This window comes from Styela clava, chromosome 6 (genome assembly GCF_964204865.1).
Source record: "Styela clava chromosome 6, kaStyClav1.hap1.2, whole genome shotgun sequence".
Taxonomy (NCBI): Eukaryota; Metazoa; Chordata; class Ascidiacea; order Stolidobranchia; family Styelidae; genus Styela; species Styela clava.
The window spans coordinates 12,119,456-12,136,954 of record NC_135255.1 but is presented as its reverse complement, the minus strand read 5'-3'; the positions used below and the strand labels follow the sequence as shown (position 1 = coordinate 12,136,954).

Here is a 17,499-nt window from a genome sequence, read left to right as displayed (position 1 = left end):
CAATTTTCAAACTGTGTCCCGCGGAACACTGCTCTTCCACGAGCTTCATTGGAGTGTTCCGCGGGACTAGGATCGAAATTGCGACTTAATTGGTCCCCATGGCGATCTCTGCCGCATTTTTAACTGGCGACAAACAGGTGGGCACACCTCGTGCCAATCTGGAAAGCATGGCCTTTTCGTCAATCACTTTTAAGTTAAACTTTACCTCTTTGTGATCTTCTTCTTTCTCGTGACCCCTGATTTGACCCTAAGCTTGTGTTTGATGGTTTGCTGCTTAACACTGATAAACTAGGTGACATCGCCAAGCTCATGTTTGAATTTGTAGGAGTAGCGGAAGGAGAAGAAGCAATCATGGTCGCTTCACTTGACGACGGACTTCTGAGAATGTACTTCTGACCGACGACTGGCAAATCTGATTTTTTCTGTATTGAACAAAAAGGAAATGGAGTGAAAATTCAGAATTTTCGGAAAAGCGCGATTCTCATTGCTTGGTAATTTAGCATATAAATTGAGGGTCTGGTCTTTGCTGTAATTCTTCGATTGAAGTCATCGGATGCTAATAAAGAAGTCATAAAAGTGTCACAAACTGTTCGTTAAGAGTTAATTATTGGACTAATATTAGTGCAAGGCGCTACCGAGGTTAACGACTGACAAGAGCTTTTCTCCCCACAATCCAACCAACAATAATTTAAAATATGTTTACCAATAAGTCCTTTCAAAATACAGTAGCATACAGTTACCTATTAATGGCGGCTTGTACTCATAAGAACGCTGTTTCAAAATGTAATCATAATATAAAAAGCCAAAATAATCAATTTCATAATTCTAGGTTAAAAACATATAAGAATCTCAAACTATTACAACATAGTCAATCTATTCATCCAAGGAAAGCAGTTTTTCAAATAAAATAATTATATCTCACAAACCTTAGAACTGAATGACACTCCAGAATTAGGATTGTATTTGAACGGCGGAGCATCTGTGGTTGTGTTTTCTCGTGATGAGGAGGCTGAAACATTATTCAATGATGGACTACTACCATTTGACTTTCCTGATCCTGGACGCGCTATAGAAGCCTTTGTCATGATCGGACTGGCATCAACATCAATTCTCCCGCTAAAATGTAAAACAAAATGCTTCTAAATACGATTCACTATATATAATCAAGTTGCAATACAAAATGAATGGGAAAAGAAGATGCAAATAACAAAACAACTTATATAATAAGATTTAAATATGTATTTCTCCCGATTTATATCAGTAAAAAGTCGGTAATTAAATAATGAATATATTAGCGGTATATAGATAAGGTATACAAATATTTCAAACAGTACATATAAAAATGTATATATATATATACAAAAAGTTAAATTTCTACCAAGAAAATACTATTAATAAATAACGCCAAAATTAGTTTTATCAATGTAGAAATTGATTTTAGAATTACATAGAACATTCTTTTAAAACTGTACACTTCAACCAATGAAACTGGCTTGAGACAAATATTGAGTACCGGTATTATAAGTTCAAAAATTGGCGCTCCATGAGTATGTGTACCAATATGGAGGTAACTAATTTTGTTCGCTCACTTTACATCAAGTTGTGTACCTATGGGAATTCACTTGGCTAACACAACCAGTCCCCAAACTCGTAATAGAACTAAAAAAAGGAAAATCGAAATAAAATTATGGCCTAACCCTAACCTGCTTAGAACTTGTATAACAAATTACAAACTATATCCTTACAGTTTAAACACTTCCTAATCTTTCGTAAAAAAATTGCTAATTTTCTTTATAAAACTTACTTTTTCAACTGAATAGAACATTGTTTTTGTTTCATAAAAGTTGGCATACTGACACTTACGCCACTTCCCATATCTCACCAACAAAAAATAGAAATCAAATCTCAATATATCCCATTAAAATTCTCCTTGAGAAAAGAGTTTTCATTATAAAATTTTCAAATAGTCACAATAAGGATATACAAGTTCTGAGTACAATGCTAGATAACTACATGTTACTTGGTGGAAACCCCAACCAGATAAACACTAAGAACTTGATATACGCATTGTACTTGGGATAAGTCAACAAAATCTAACACAATAGGATGGGTATTGTTGATTCTGATAGAGAGAAGATCAATACATGGTGATATAATTGTGCAACGACTGCTGATATACGGTAAGCTTGATAAAACATCAATTTACTTGAGAGGTTTAGGGCACTTCATTGAGTTTGTTTTGCCTAATAGCTTGCATAAACAAAATCCGATTCCCTTGATCAAGGTTAACCAGACTATTTTTGCTTCAAGTTATGCAATCTCCAAGCATGATTCAAGTTTAAATTCAATATTTGATTTTAAACTGGGAAAATTATAATGCCTGTAAAATGTTTTCATGCATAATGCCATTCCATTTAATGACTGTTTAATGAGGGAAGACTGATTTAAACAGGGATGGACACCGCTGGTTTATTGGGTAATTAAGATGCCAAATAAAGATTTATTATTAATATAAGCTTGTGGAATATAAGTAATCAGATGCAATAACTGCACTGCAATTCTTTCAAATTTATCTGCCATTTCAAATTACCAGTATATATTAGTCTTTGTGGAAGCAGTACAGACATCACAATAAAAAATATGAATACATTCAAAAAAGAGCGGCATGGATTTTTCAAATATTTTTCGATGGAAATCTAAGAAAAAACATGTGTTCTGTGACATGTTTGATGACTATGATGCTAACAATTTAGCCAGATTTAATTAGTCTCATATTATAGTTACTAGAAATTTGAGTGTTTTATTGACTTACTTATATATCGGTGACAATGAAATAAAAAACTGTATATTGACAGTTTGTGTTGACGTTTTATACTGTCGCTGCCTATAAATGTTCATTTTGATATAGGGAAATACTGGGTATGCAAAAAACAGAATTGTAGCAAATAAATTCCCTTTGTTCTGGGTGGACTAGTGTATTTGAGTTTAACCATATCAGTATTTTGACTGTTCCAAGTTTTCTCAAAATACAGAACTAATAAATATGTCCGAATTCGAAATAAATAACAATAAAAATAGTACATTATAAATCTAATTTTAGAGACTGCAAATTATTTCAACTATTGTGTTATTACAAAGTATTTGATCTATAATAAAGAGTCTAAAAATAACTTATAGTTATTAAAATATTTCATCATCTTATCATGCTTGATTAAATATGATTCATATATAAATATGATAGAATACAACACTATTGTTATTATAGTCTTAATAGGTTGCCAACATGAAAAATTGGCATTCGATATATCAAGGAGTGTGAGTGTTCTGAGTAGAGTCGGAGCAGATAACAATAGAACGAGAGACAACAATACAATTGGATTGGTTTATCTTTTTATCATTTTAGCTCGTAACACGAATTCAATTGTTCTCAGACGTCCTAGCTTTTTGCAAATATAATAGATATGGCATGATAGAACAACAAGACTATAGAAATATAGGAATGTCACATTGTAGCGAAATAAAATGACAATAGTGGCGAGTCAAGATAAAATGAACTGCGGCTACGGTGTGGGGGGTAATTACGATCTGTCGACAGTCTATATCCGCATCAAGAGGGTTACAAAAATAACATTACACCTGCTAGTAAGCAGGCCCCATGATTTAAACTAGTTCTACTACTGTAGTAGCTTACCAAGTTCAATTTCACGTCTATTGTTAAATATAATTGAATAGTACAACAATATTATATTTCAGGACATATAATTTAAAAAAGTTTTATCATTCCCACGATTGTGAAAAGTTATATTCAAATTTCAGCGCATGTTATTATCCTATATTTACCTTTGTTATCAAATTTTCAATTATATTGCTGAAAATATCATGCTTTATTAATAATAAAGTATGTACGGTATGTATTTATAAACAATACTGATTTTAATCAAGAGGGGATACTTTTACAGTTATATATAGCATTTTCAAATAACATTTATTAATTTGTTTATTATTTACATGCATTAAATAGTGAAAACAAGACTATAGAACTGGACAAGAACTTCAACTTTGGCAAGAATAATACAGATTGATCCAAAAAAAGCAGACACTCAGTCATATCATATGGAGCATATTTAAAAAGAATATAACTTTTGTATAAAGTGTACTGGATTACTGAGATTTTTCGGTCAAATTATACACAAATACAAGTTAGGCGTTAAATAAAGTTTCATCATTTTCATAGATGTTTTTTGAATCACATTGTACGGTATATCGAATATGATGGCAATTGATTTCGAAAATTGAAAAAAAAATCATCATCACTAATTGACATCATTTCAGTGAAGCAAAATTAAAATATATGTAAAATCATAAATTATCACAGAATTCATATTTGGATATAAATTTCTACATCCAAATTAATTTTAGTATAAAATTGAAAAGATCCAAACAATTTTGGAATTGATTACTACAGGATTAGTAAATTGCTACAAAAACTTTGAAATTACGAGTGACCTACCCTTTTCTCATTCTTCTGGGATCAATAACAGTGCTCATATAACCCGTGTCAGTGGAGTAAGTGGATGAAGGCTCACTATCAGAACGTGATGAACGTCTATAAATTATCAAATTTGATGACAAAATAATCATTATTATATTGGTGTTGGTGCACTACAATTAATAAAGTGTAATTTTGCATGCAAAATATAAAAAAACACACAAGCATTTGATCAAAAATTTAATTTTTTTTTCAATGAAATTAAAGAATTTTCAGAAATTTAAAGAGTGCGATAAAATCAATTGGCATTACTTCATGGAATTTTTTAAGAAAACAATCATATTCACTGTTTTTTCATGGTAAAGTGAGGTTAATCTTGGTAAAGGGTGCCAGTGATCCAGGCCAAATAATCGTCAAATTGGATAAGTCCCAAATAAAATAAAAAATTTTGGGATTGGTTCAAAAAACTGACGGTGCGTTTACACATATAGACGAACGTACCTATTTTGTGTGGATTGAAATCCATTAATGAAAATATTCTCTAAGCTGTCACGGCTTGTCGACTGAATAGGTGAAGAGGAGTGGCTGTTTGTCCTAGTTGAACAAAAACTAGTTAACATTCTTCTATCTCAAGTCGGCAAAAAGCCATACCGCTCTCTTAACATATAATTGGAAAGATATTGCCAAGTGACGTGGATGAACAGCGGCAAAAAAAATATCTTTTTCGTGTGCAAGTAACCGCGAAACATGGTTATGCTTGTCAATGCTTTTATAATAATAAACCACAATTATGAAAGATGTGTCCGTGACATTCATATACATTTCCGTTTCAGATAATTTGTAAACACGCAATACAAAAACAGTGTAATTAGAGTAAATGCTCCCATACTATGTGCAGAATGATTCTATAAATTGAATTTATAAATAATTTAAAGCAATTTAAACCATATCGTAATTGTAACTTAATGTAAAAAGATAGCTTTAAATATCCTCAAAAATTATAAAACCAAAAAAATATTAAGGAAATTCCAGATTATCAAAATTACAATCGGTTACTTTAATTTAAAGCTTTTCATGAAAATTGAATTAAAAAAAGAATCACATCTGCAGTGCTTTATAGCTATTAATATTATAACCACGAAGGAAGAGGACATTCATGGTTTTAAAAAATTTTGAAAATATAAAGAAAAAGTTATTTTCTCACTTGTTACTTATTGGAGATAGAATACTGCTATTAGAACTTCCGGTTTCTGGAGCTGTTGATCGCCCGCTTGGTTGACTGAAAAAACAAGTGAAAAAAATAATTCGAATACACAATTATAAAACATGAAAACAATCCAATTCTAAAAATTTAAAGTTTAATTTGAATAATAACATCAAGAATCAATTGATTGGGTAATTTTAGTTGAAAGTTTTTATTCCTCAGGTCCAATTTGATAATGATTGTTGCTCAGACCGAGGCTCTGCAAAAAAATCTTGGCCAGAATATTTTCTGGTTCGACACAACTTATCACACCATTTCCGAGGTGGTGTGGATGGGATTTGAACCTGCAATGCAGTCACGATTGAATAAAACACTTCAACCACTCCGCCACCGCCCCATAACTATTATTACTGAATGTGAATACTAATGCTAAACTCACAAAAACAATAAGATAAGACCGTTTTGAAACATTATAGCATGAAACATACCCTGATAAATAACTTCCATCCAATCCAGACATTCCCATTGTATTGAGTTCTTTTCCACTCGATAAACTTCTTTGCATTTGATTGCGTTTTTTCTGAGCACTCTGTCTAATTCGGTCCATTGATGATGCCTTGTACCACGTAAAACATTATAGAACTCATTAAAAAAATGGGAATTTGTAATAGTTCTAACCTAAGCTTGTATGGATTTTGGCTGAGGAAGTTGCAAACTTCCATCAGTGAAATTACACATGATGTAGGCAATGCTCGACCAGGGAATATTCGAAGAAAATTTCAATATTTGATATTCCTATCGATATCATCACAGTTATTTAGTACACACTAGTAATAATATCAAACCCCTTCAAATCTATAAGTTTTGTATTGTGCAATAGGTTTACTAAAATTTAGGCGAAAAAGTTTTATTTTATGTTGTTATTATAAATCTCTATTTATCCACTGATCAGTGTCTACCATTTTCAGAGAAATTGTTTTCGACTGAAAAATTACTATAATTTAATAATAAGGCATTTATATGTAATCACAGCAGTTTAGCAAGTAAAAGTACATCTAAAACATATGGCAAAGCACTCAACCCAATGTTTAATATACTCACCGGAATATCTTCGTCCCGCACTCCAGCATGAGGTGCTGTCCTCGGTGTTTCACTCTGTATTGGTGATGAAGTCTTCTGCAGAAGTCTTGGGTGTGTAATAACTTCAGAATGAGAAAAAGGCTCGTATGGCAAACTTTGCGAGTTTTTAACAGGTGCATGCGAGTCTGATTTGGACCTTAATTTTAGCTGAGATGATGAATTTGAATCCGATCCTTGGGCATAATTATCGAGAGTATATTTACTAGGAACGTAGTCTTTTTTACTATTACGAGATAGATCGTTATTATTAGCATCATTTGTTAAATCTGCTGAAAAATTGAAACTGCTTGGAGGGTTTCTAACTGAACTCGTATTTCCACTTGTTGCCTTCATTTGGTGAGCAGGATGCCTTATCACTGCCATAGGTACTGTGCTATTTAGACCAGGATTTGATTGCTGTAGGCCTGAAGGTGTATATCCACTTGTGTGTGGTATACCCCCATTGGATAGTGAAGAGTCCAACAAGTCAGAATAACTGTTGTTTAGTTTTGCATCAGTGTGGTTACGATTTTGTTTAATGAGAGGTCGCACGTTTTGAACGGTTGGGTTATCTGCTATTCTGTCTAGTCTTGGTGATGCTGAATTCTTCAATTTCAGAGGAGTTTGTACGTTCAGCTAGAGTAAATAAGGAAAAAACAGTTTTAGTCACCATTTTCATCATAGAATCTAGTGGAACTATGGTGACATATCGTTTTGTGAAGATAATAAGATCTTTAGTTACCAAATTTTTTTAACCAAAGCATAATCTGGTATATCTTTCTTACATGATCAACCAGTAATCTATCATACTTAGGGTTCTCGCAAAACAGAAAATGTGTTTTTATATGACGTTCATTCAACCTTTTGCTTACTAAAGGGGACATGTACAAGCAGCTTTTGTTTGTTATCTATGTGAAGCTACAATTTTTTTTTTTTGAAGGCCATCTTTCTGATTCGGCATAACGTTGAGTTTGTTTCTGCAGAATGAAAGTGGATTTAACACGTTTTACCATATAACCATCTTTTCCTCAATATCAGTGTACAAATATCTGGAGCATAATCATCATACTAAACTTCAAGCATAATCAAACTTCTATTATATGAATTTTTGAATATTCCACATACAAACCTGATTTTCCAATTTATTTCCATTAGGACTGCCCCTCCGTTTAGCAGATAATCTTGCCAACTGTGGCTTGAGATGAATAGGAGATTCCGGTTCATTTATTATCCCATCTGAGAGACAAAGATAAAAGTTTGTTTGATATTTGACAACTTGCTTGAAATGCAAAATAAATTACTGAAGAGCATTACATAAGTGTTCAAATATCCAAGCAATGTAGTTGTGATTCAAAATAAAATGCAGTATGTACTATGTAGGTAAAGAATGCTTTTGTATCAGATCCAATTTAAAATTCTGAATAGGATGATAATATTCTAGAATTTTTAAAAATAAAATTTCAAAGAATATTTACTAAGAAATGAATTATCTTACCTATTTGAGAAGCAAATGAAAATCTCACTTAAAATTTAATAATACAGGGTGACTAAAAAAACACAACTCAGGTCATTTGGAACCTATTCTAGGGAGAACATAATTTTTGTGCAAAACGCTCTAGATTACTGAAACATGAACAGAAGGAAAGTCATGTGTTAAATAAATTTTTTTCATTTCCATAAAATTAGGAGAAATTCATAGGTTTTGTTTTTTTGGGTCCCTCTGTATGATTCATAATCATTAATGAATGCCCAAATCGAAATCAAAGTCTCCTGCAGAATATAGCATTTCACACCCATTTATAATTAGGCTTAGTATCTAAGTTCTCAGGTAATGTTCATCTATAGATTATGCAAAGGCTAAAGATAAAATCATGTCATTAGATGCATAATTCTTTGGTCTATACTTGGCATTGGATAATTTTTGGGCGGTAGAATTTGCCATTGTAGTACATGTGTGTGTACACATGACAGTTGGTAATCAGCAAATAAAAAAATTGTTTGAACAAAAATATGAATGAGAAAATGAATGATCATGGGTGTAACAGAACCGAACTTGTGGTTATTCCTTTCAATATAAAGAAAAGAATTGAATTTTGTGACAGATTTGATAAATTTCCGAAAGAGTTTCACAAGATAGTGCAATGGTCTAGTGTGAGTTTCATATTGGTGTTTTCAAATATTTGCAAGCAATTATTGAAATAGTGGGTACAAATCTATATAATGACATCATAATTGAAAAGCTATTCATTAGTATTAGATATTGTCAAATGTCAATATTTTTCAATGAGATCAATTGACTCGAAGCGCAAGGAACACAATTGCTATCACATGGGACTTATCCAGGTTCACATTTTCGAATCATGTTGGGTTTTTTATGTGTAAGAAGAATCCTCGCCATGGTAGATACACATAATAACGTACATTTATTTACAGTTTTCTCAACCATTTAGTCCGCGTATATGTAATGGATAGCTGGTTAACTATTCCCATACCAGACTTGGATTGGTAAATGGACGGGGAGCCAATAAATTATTAACTTTTTTCAGCATTATATTGTTTTTTCATGTACTATTAATTTGTCAATTACATACATTTGTCAACTACATACAACACACTCTAGGATACAACCTATTTCTGGTAATGAATTTTTTACAACATATTGTTGTTTGTTTCAATTTTGGAACCCAAGAAAAAAGATAATATTACGGATTCAAAAGTCTCTTCATCCCACCACTCAATGTTCAATTTTGAAGTTAAAAAAAACAGTCATCTTTTTATATAATTTACCATTCACTGATCTTTGTCCTGAAGAAGGTTCATTTGACATTGACGCAAGTGGAGAACGTCTGGGAGATTGCTGGAACCGTTTCACTTGGTTATTCTCATCGAAGAAGGTAGTAGGACACGAATTAGAAAGAACATCATTCTGTGGCTTCACAGAAGTTAGGTTCGTTCTTGAGTTCCTTGCAGAGACGTCATTTGCTCCAAATGATGGTTGATAGCCCCCACCGCCAGATAAACTCATATTTCGACCCATTTGTGGAGCGGAATGTAAACCAACAGACTCTCCTTCCAATTGTTTACGATGGCGAACTGTGAAACAATATTTAGTGATACTTGAAAATTTTTCAGGTGTAAATTTAAAATCTAATGCTTCTAATCATAATTTATTAATTGACTAAATTAGAGAATGAGGTTGTTTTGCTACAATTTAAGTATGAGACCAAAGGTTGGTGATATAAAAGGCTATCAATATTTTTAACAGTACAGGTTATGCGAGACTAACTACCAATCCTTCCTCAATGTCTTTGCGCTAGTGTATCTGTATGTGTATAATGCGAGGACAATATTTTTACCAGTACAGCTACAGGTTATGCGAGACTAACTCCCAATCCTTCCTCAATGCCTTTGCGCTAGTGTATCTGTATGTGTATAATGCAAGGATGATGTGGCAGGAATAAATATGACCATACTATTCAACAAACAATACAAAAAACAGCTTGTCTGAAGAAGCCTGTTTTTGGTCAGACGAAATATTACAGATATACATTTGTGCTAATGGACAGCGGGACTTCATCAATATTGTATTGTTAAATACCGTACATCAAATTTTCGACGTTCCGGTAGTATGTGAACCAAGACGGCGGACACCAGAACGTAGTATGTGTACCGGGTTAGGCCATAATTTCATTCCATTTTTCCTTATTTCAGTTCTATTGAGAATTCGGGGGCTAGCCAAGTGACTCCCATAGTATTTGTACCTGAAATTATGGCCTAAACCTAACCTGGTACATATACTACGTTTCAATGTCCGCCATATTGATTCACATACCACATGAGTACCAAATTTTCTTAAAAATATTGGATTATTAGATAGCATCGAAACAAAAGGAACTGCTAAATCTGGGATGTAAAAAATTGAGTAGGCAATGCTGAACCAGAAGAATCCAGTCCTCCAAAAATGAATAACTCTAAACATATATCAGGAGTGGATGTGCAGATCATTCTTTGAAGTAAAGTCATTAAAAAAGTTACGCCGTAAATTAAAGTTCCAAGATAATTGAAATTGGTATCAATAAGTAGAATTACCACTACCATAATGCTATATTAATCGTTTACTCAGAAACAGACCTGGAGTGCCGACGTTAGTTAGTGGTTCTTTATTGATAGCATTTGCTTGTTTGCGTTGATGAATTTCCAGATAACCACCCGAAGCACTTGAGCCTGATTTAAAAGGTTGAAAAAAAAATAATAAAAACACTCGAGGCAATTTTAAAATTGTCGTTATCTTAGAAAATGCTATTTGGCTTATTTAGTAAGAAAAAATAAACATTTTGTGTATTGATATAATGATGTAATGCAATTATTTCAATTTAAGTTACAAAATATAGGGGCAATAACATTTAATATAGAATAAGCGCCAAATTCTGTCAGAAATTTCAAATCGAATGGCATAGTATGATTCAATGTCCCGAAGCAGCCGAGTGCTATGTGAAAGGCACTTCAGATGAGAAGGCAAAAGGGAGCCAATTCTCAAGAGCACTTGATCTTATCCAACGGCATCCTAGTTTATTACAAAACCAATAAATCGGTTGAAAAAAATGAATAGTGATGTAAATGTGCGGTGGCCTACGAGGTTCACTGAATATGTCAATCCAGAGAATATAAAAAATCGTTAAAAATTGAGGTAAGTTTTGAAGACATGATTGATTACGACAGGGTCATAAAAAGTGGAACACTACAAAACCTTGTTTACTCTGATCCCAAGCGTATACTTTTATTGCACTGCACTTGTTCTATACTTCCTTCAGAAATATTCATCAATTCTTATAGTAAACAATATATAGGGTGACACCCAAATAACAGAATCCAGGTTAATTTGGAAGATATTCTGGATGAAACATAACTTTTGTGTAAAGCCTCTTAGATTACTTTTGGGTGTAATCATACATAAACTGAAGTTCAGCAATTAATAAGAAATTTATGGATTCTGCTTTTGGGTCCTCGTATTTATATGTTTGAAAAAATTCTCTATGAAGTTTTATTGAGAAGAATCATGAAATTCAATATAGTCATGGGGTAGCTGTAGAATTTGTTCATATCAATTAATCCTTAGTAATAAGTCAAACTAATATTCTTGCCATTACCTATAAAGGAATATAAAGTTACTTACTTGGTTCATTAACACGTCTTGTTCTGGGTTGTGGTTGTTGAGGTAATCCTGCCAATGATGGGGTGATTTTATCTTGAGATTCTGGTCCCCATGTATTCCGTGGTCTTACTGGTGGATGAGTTTCCCCAAGATTGTTTCTTTGTGTCTGAAGAGAAAAATCGAAAATTTAGGTCAAAAGAATAAATTGCAGCATGGCACCAGTATTTTCTGAATATTTTTAATAGTTTATGTCATGGTATTTCATTAATTTACGACAAGATAGTGCAAACATGATCATTCAGTAAAACGATATTAAAAGAAAACCTAGAAATAAAAACTAAGCACCAACATATATTTCATTTCTTAAATCTGTTTAAACCTTATGATTTCAAAACATAAACACCATCAAAGGTAAATGGTAAGCCAAAAGCCTTTTCAGGTGACAAGGGAGTTTAAACTGACCATTATGATAAATAGTTCATTTATTCATCACAAAGAAATGATGACAGCCACACTTATACAACACAAGAAAAAGATCACGTCAATTCATAACCAGAACAATGGACATCCTGACGATGGCGGAGGTCTTGGGTCATTGGCAAAAGCGTGAAAATAAACAGTCCGTTTGTGACAAAGAAATATATTTGATCGGGAAATTAAAATTGAATTGAAAGTGAGATAGAAAAGCAAACATATCAACAAGTTGGGAATTAATTTTAAATATTGACCAGCATTCAATTTTTAAGGCAGAAATAAGACTTCGTGTTTCCAATTACACTGAAATAGAGAATAATCCAGTAGTTTATGACACACTTTGAGAAATCAATACATTATAACAAAATCATTGTCACATATTCAAGAGATCAATGGAAATTTCCTGTTTGACAACAGTGATTTGATGTTTAGTTCAACAAGTGTACCACAACTAACTGATTCCTTATTAAATAACGGAACATAAATTCATTCCATGTGACATATTGCCTGAAACTCACAATTTTACCTGGTCACATTTTACTGTGGCCATGGACTGTTATATATATACTAGAATACATGGAAAAATGCATAAACAAATATCATTTTTGTGTTTTTTTGTATTTGCTAAAAAACCCATAGAAAAATGTGTGAGATAAGTTAGGATATCTATCATACGCACTTCTTTCCAATCACTAGAATTTTATAGAAAAAATAACTGCTGGTCATGATGAGTAATGATACTGGTATAAATGCAACTTAAATTTGTCATGTGGGCATTTACGAATTAAAAAATAGTCTCTTTGGTTTATATATCCAAGATTTGTGTGTGATAAATATGAGTTAGCTTCTGGGATATTGAATAGGAAAGCTTCTCCTTTAGTTAACAATACCAGAAATAAAACAAGACACCTGAGTTATCATTGTTTCAGTTACAAAAGCAACTGACGATAACTTGTATTGTCTCGCGAGACAAATTGTTGAGAATTATTCATTCACTAAACCGAACAACATAGTGACTCATTGTCTCAATTGCTAGTTGACATATTTACCAGAGAACAACGCTGAAATTAAGAAATCGACACTAGTTTGAACGCCATTGAGTTCCATTCTAAGATGGATGGAAGTGAAATCGTACAAAATAAAATATAAATAATTTTAATATTATTTAATTTTAATGAAATATGTCTGGGTAAAAAATTTGTATATTACCTAATAGCAATGACTAAGTCTGCAATATTAGATTACAGAAAAAAGTAAAGTATAATCACTTACAATTATATATATTATAATTTTTCAACCACATTGTTATGTCTGGCAAAGATGAAAGGATTAGTCGCCACCGACCATAATAAGCTCACGAGACTCATGCTTGAAATCTACTGAATTCAGTACTTAATTCCGTTTTATTGTTGGTTTTCGAAAACATAGCATATTACTATAATAATAACAGGTGGTATCAGCCAATATTGTAACATAACTAGGAACTTTGATGTGCGGGGCCGAAGGTATATTCAGATTCGGAAAAATAATTTGCTTCATTGGGTAAAGTATATGTATATTCTTGTCTTGAGCGAAATTGTCCTTCAAGAAAATGTACTTGTCAAACACAAACGCACGTAAATAAATAAAAAGTAAGCGAATTACGCACAGCCGTAAATTGAGCAAACGAATTTTAAGAACCCTGTCGACGTCAGACTTAGCAACAATTTCATTTTAATACGACAAATATTATAAGGGTTATGGTTGGACCGCGCTTGAGCCGCTTGCTAACGTATTAATAATAAATATTGTTACCAAATCCGTATCACAACAAAAGCGGGGAAGTATGATTCTCCTAGGTGTGCAAATTCTTAGTGATGGGGAGTGACACCGTTACTATATATTCAACACTTCAAAATGTTCTTCCAAGTGTCCCCAAGTGTCCCAAACGTCGAGTCGAGGTCAAATCATGACTAATTTATCACCAATACGCGACCCGCCCAATTCAGATACGAACTAAATGAATCGTTTGAAATAAATGTCTCGTTCGATTTTAGTAGATGCAATTACCAATCACTCAGGAGTGGTAGAATCAGCGCATGAAACCGCATAACGCGAGTTTGAAGACAAAAGACCGAGTATTGAAAGTTTAAGAAATATTAATTGAAAATATTACAAAAAAAGAAGTCCACTATAAGATGGTATCTAATTCTAGTTTGATGCAATATTCATCGAAGTATTCCAATAAAAAGTTACGGTTTAAAAAAGGATAATTTACGTTTTCCTCATTTATACAACACTGGTTTTGCGAGTTTAGCAAGTTTGGGTTAGCTGAGGTCTTTGTTAGTATATTTATAATAAGCAATTCGAGGATTTTTTCGGCTAAGTAACAAATATACATTTCTATACATTTTCGAATAGTTTTTTCACTCTAACTACAGAATCCTTGCATTATATGTAATCGACTACACATTACAACATACTGGTAATTGTTATTTATTGCCTTTAATTCGACTTATTTTATTAACATAAATATATATTATCTACCCAAGTTCAAAAATAGATAAGTATAAAGAAGCAAATAATAACTATTTTTCTCGGTTGGTAATATAACATATCTACGAAAGTATACTACCTTCTTAGAGAAATTCAGCAATGACTGGTAATCAACAAAGTTTAACGATTTATATTCAAGAAAACACGTCCAGGCATATTTCGAGGACATTTTATAATGCTTAGTTGGTCTTAAGACGAGTGTTTCGTGGACGCATTTTTATGTTTATTCAGGCGGTATATCGTTTATTTATCATTTTGAGGCGATTTGCTGCTCAAACGAAACCATTATACGTCAATTTCGTAGTGATAGCAATATGCCGGAATACACAAAGCTGCCCACATACAGGCACGCTTAATTAACAAAGTATATCCATCTTCTTTTTGTCAGTACTTCGTCAGATTTAAAAAAATGGAGAATATGGCGTTTGTAGGTTATTCAATATAATGTGCTGTCGACAGAATTGGCAGTAGGTATGTAGATGATGTATTTCTTTCAGAACCCCATCACTTAGAACTTGACGATGGAGTTGAAAAAAAAATTGCACATGCTGGCCTCAAAAGACGTTATATTGCAAATTGCTATTTCACTTATTATAAACAACGATGACGAGGCAAATACAGCGTGTGCAACACATAAAAATTAATAACAAATATTGTTTTATTGTTAAACACAATATAACGCGCCGGGCGGCAGTCGTTAATCAAAATAATTCTAATTTTAGGACAGTCGTTCGGTGATGCTACTACCATATCCGATATCGGGCACGAAAACTTTAATTTTATTTTTCGACATTAACAAAATGCTGTATATAAATTTAAATAATAGAGACTACACATATATTGGAATTTGGTATAGGTGTAACCGCATGTTACCCGGATTAATTTAGATTAAAGAAAAGTTTGAAAAATTAATCAAAACTTTGTACTATTTAGTGTATTCATTTACATTACTAAAATGATCCCACGAGTAGCCAAAAACCGAAAACGCAAATCAGGTGGAATACAGGAGAAATAGACTCAATCTTTCTCATTCATAAAAAAAAATCAATGCACACCCATTTTCTCTCCACTACACAAATCCCACACACAAGTGTACGAAGCTATTTAAAAAAAAAACATTATTCAATTTTCCATGTCATATTTAAACAGAATTAACAACGTACATCTACATCTGCATGTTGCGATAATTCCCTTACTCGTCTTCTTAATGTGTCCAGGTCGGTTTCCGTTTTTGTTAGTTCCCAGAGGTATTTTCTACCCATGAATAATTGTTGGCAGTGACCGGCTTGTTCTGGGTTGATTACAGTAGTGTGCAACATTGCTTATGCTAATCGTAACTATTACATCGCAGCATAACGACTGCTATGGTGACCAACTTATTATAATTTAGCCATGGTAGACATTGCGCTAAAATTACCTTTATTTAAAACATAGTTTGTCGTTGTAGAAAAATAATAGTAGAGATTATAGTCTAAAAAGACTTATTTCTGTTAATATCAAAATACCATAACCTCGTATGAAATCTCCTGATTTCAATTTCAACGCATCAAATTAACTTCTATTCCATGATAATTGAATTAACATAACTGAATCAACTCTGCTCACTATAGCGAATTGACATTTGACACCAAAATATGATGACGACCAGAAATGATTCCGAACTACGAATTTTCCATTGACTAAAACTTCAAACTCACTAAAATATTAACGAGTCTATGTAACATAACGACGAATAACCTATTCGCTTTGCATTCACCACCTGGGTTCAATCAATAGTTCTCTCCACGATTCCGACACACCCTTTCTGCATTTAACTTGAGCAAATATGCGAAACCGGTTAACAATACTTGACCAAACCCAATCATATTAACTTCACAGACTCACGGGATGTTTACAAAAGAATAACTGTGAGAAAAAATACCGAGATATCAACGAGGTTTGAAAGAAATAACAGTTCTCACAAAGCTTAAGCCGTACCACCGCGATTCTGAGATTTAACTGCAGGATAGCCATGGCCGAGTAAAACATTCCCACAACACGTGACATACATATTTATCACTTTAATACTTTTTAACGTTATCGAACGTTTAGCAACGGTCATTTTAATAGGTGTCAATTTCAGCTCGGTATGATAAACGATTCCTCTTTTTGTACTTTTCAAATACAATTTCCACAAATTAATTTCCATTTCAACACAAATCGGTATTTTTTGTTCGGCAATTAGGCCCCCAGCTTCAAACTATTGACGCTTTAATTGTTTTTCACATCATGGGAATTGACGGAATACGAGCCGGCACGCATCGGGCTGTACAAAGAACCTAATGTTATTAAACCAACCACTATTTGGAATAAACTACTAGGAAAACGGTACTGATTCTTCCAAATCACTGACAATATGATTTTCAACGGCGCTATCCTGAACTAGGGACAAGCAGAACAAACGTGGCAAAGTCGATTCAATATACATCCGTTATCATTCCCGCTTTTGAGGCAGTGAGTAAATCCAGATTACAGCGTTAGTCATCA

General features: G+C 32.9%; 1 protein-coding gene across 6 annotated transcripts in view; it reads right to left on the bottom strand.

The window, feature by feature from the left end:
- Nucleotides 1–17,499, bottom strand: part of LOC120331339 (TOG array regulator of axonemal microtubules protein 1-like) — a 46,998-nt gene that overhangs the window by 13,405 nt on the left and 16,094 nt on the right. For 3 of the 6 annotated variants that reach the window (XM_039398414.2, XM_078113613.1, XM_078113609.1), the window contains 11 exons: nt 11,986–12,130; nt 10,944–11,036; nt 9,600–9,905; nt 7,942–8,048; nt 6,795–7,448; nt 6,182–6,309; nt 5,694–5,768; nt 4,991–5,083; nt 4,511–4,606; nt 927–1,116; nt 206–422 (listed from right to left, as the gene is read on the bottom strand). In XM_039398414.2, the coding sequence (XP_039254348.2) occupies nt 206–422; nt 927–1,116; nt 4,511–4,606; nt 4,991–5,083; nt 5,694–5,768; nt 6,182–6,309; nt 6,795–7,448; nt 7,942–8,048; nt 9,600–9,905; nt 10,944–11,036; nt 11,986–12,130 (2,104 nt within the window). Of the gene's footprint in view, nt 1–205; nt 423–926; nt 1,117–4,510; nt 4,607–4,990; nt 5,084–5,693; nt 5,769–6,181; nt 6,310–6,794; nt 7,449–7,941; nt 8,049–9,599; nt 9,906–10,943; nt 11,037–11,985; nt 12,131–16,136; nt 16,408–17,499 lie in introns of those variants that run through there. The other 3 variants (XM_078113614.1, XM_078113610.1, XM_078113612.1) reach the window with 3 other exon arrangements.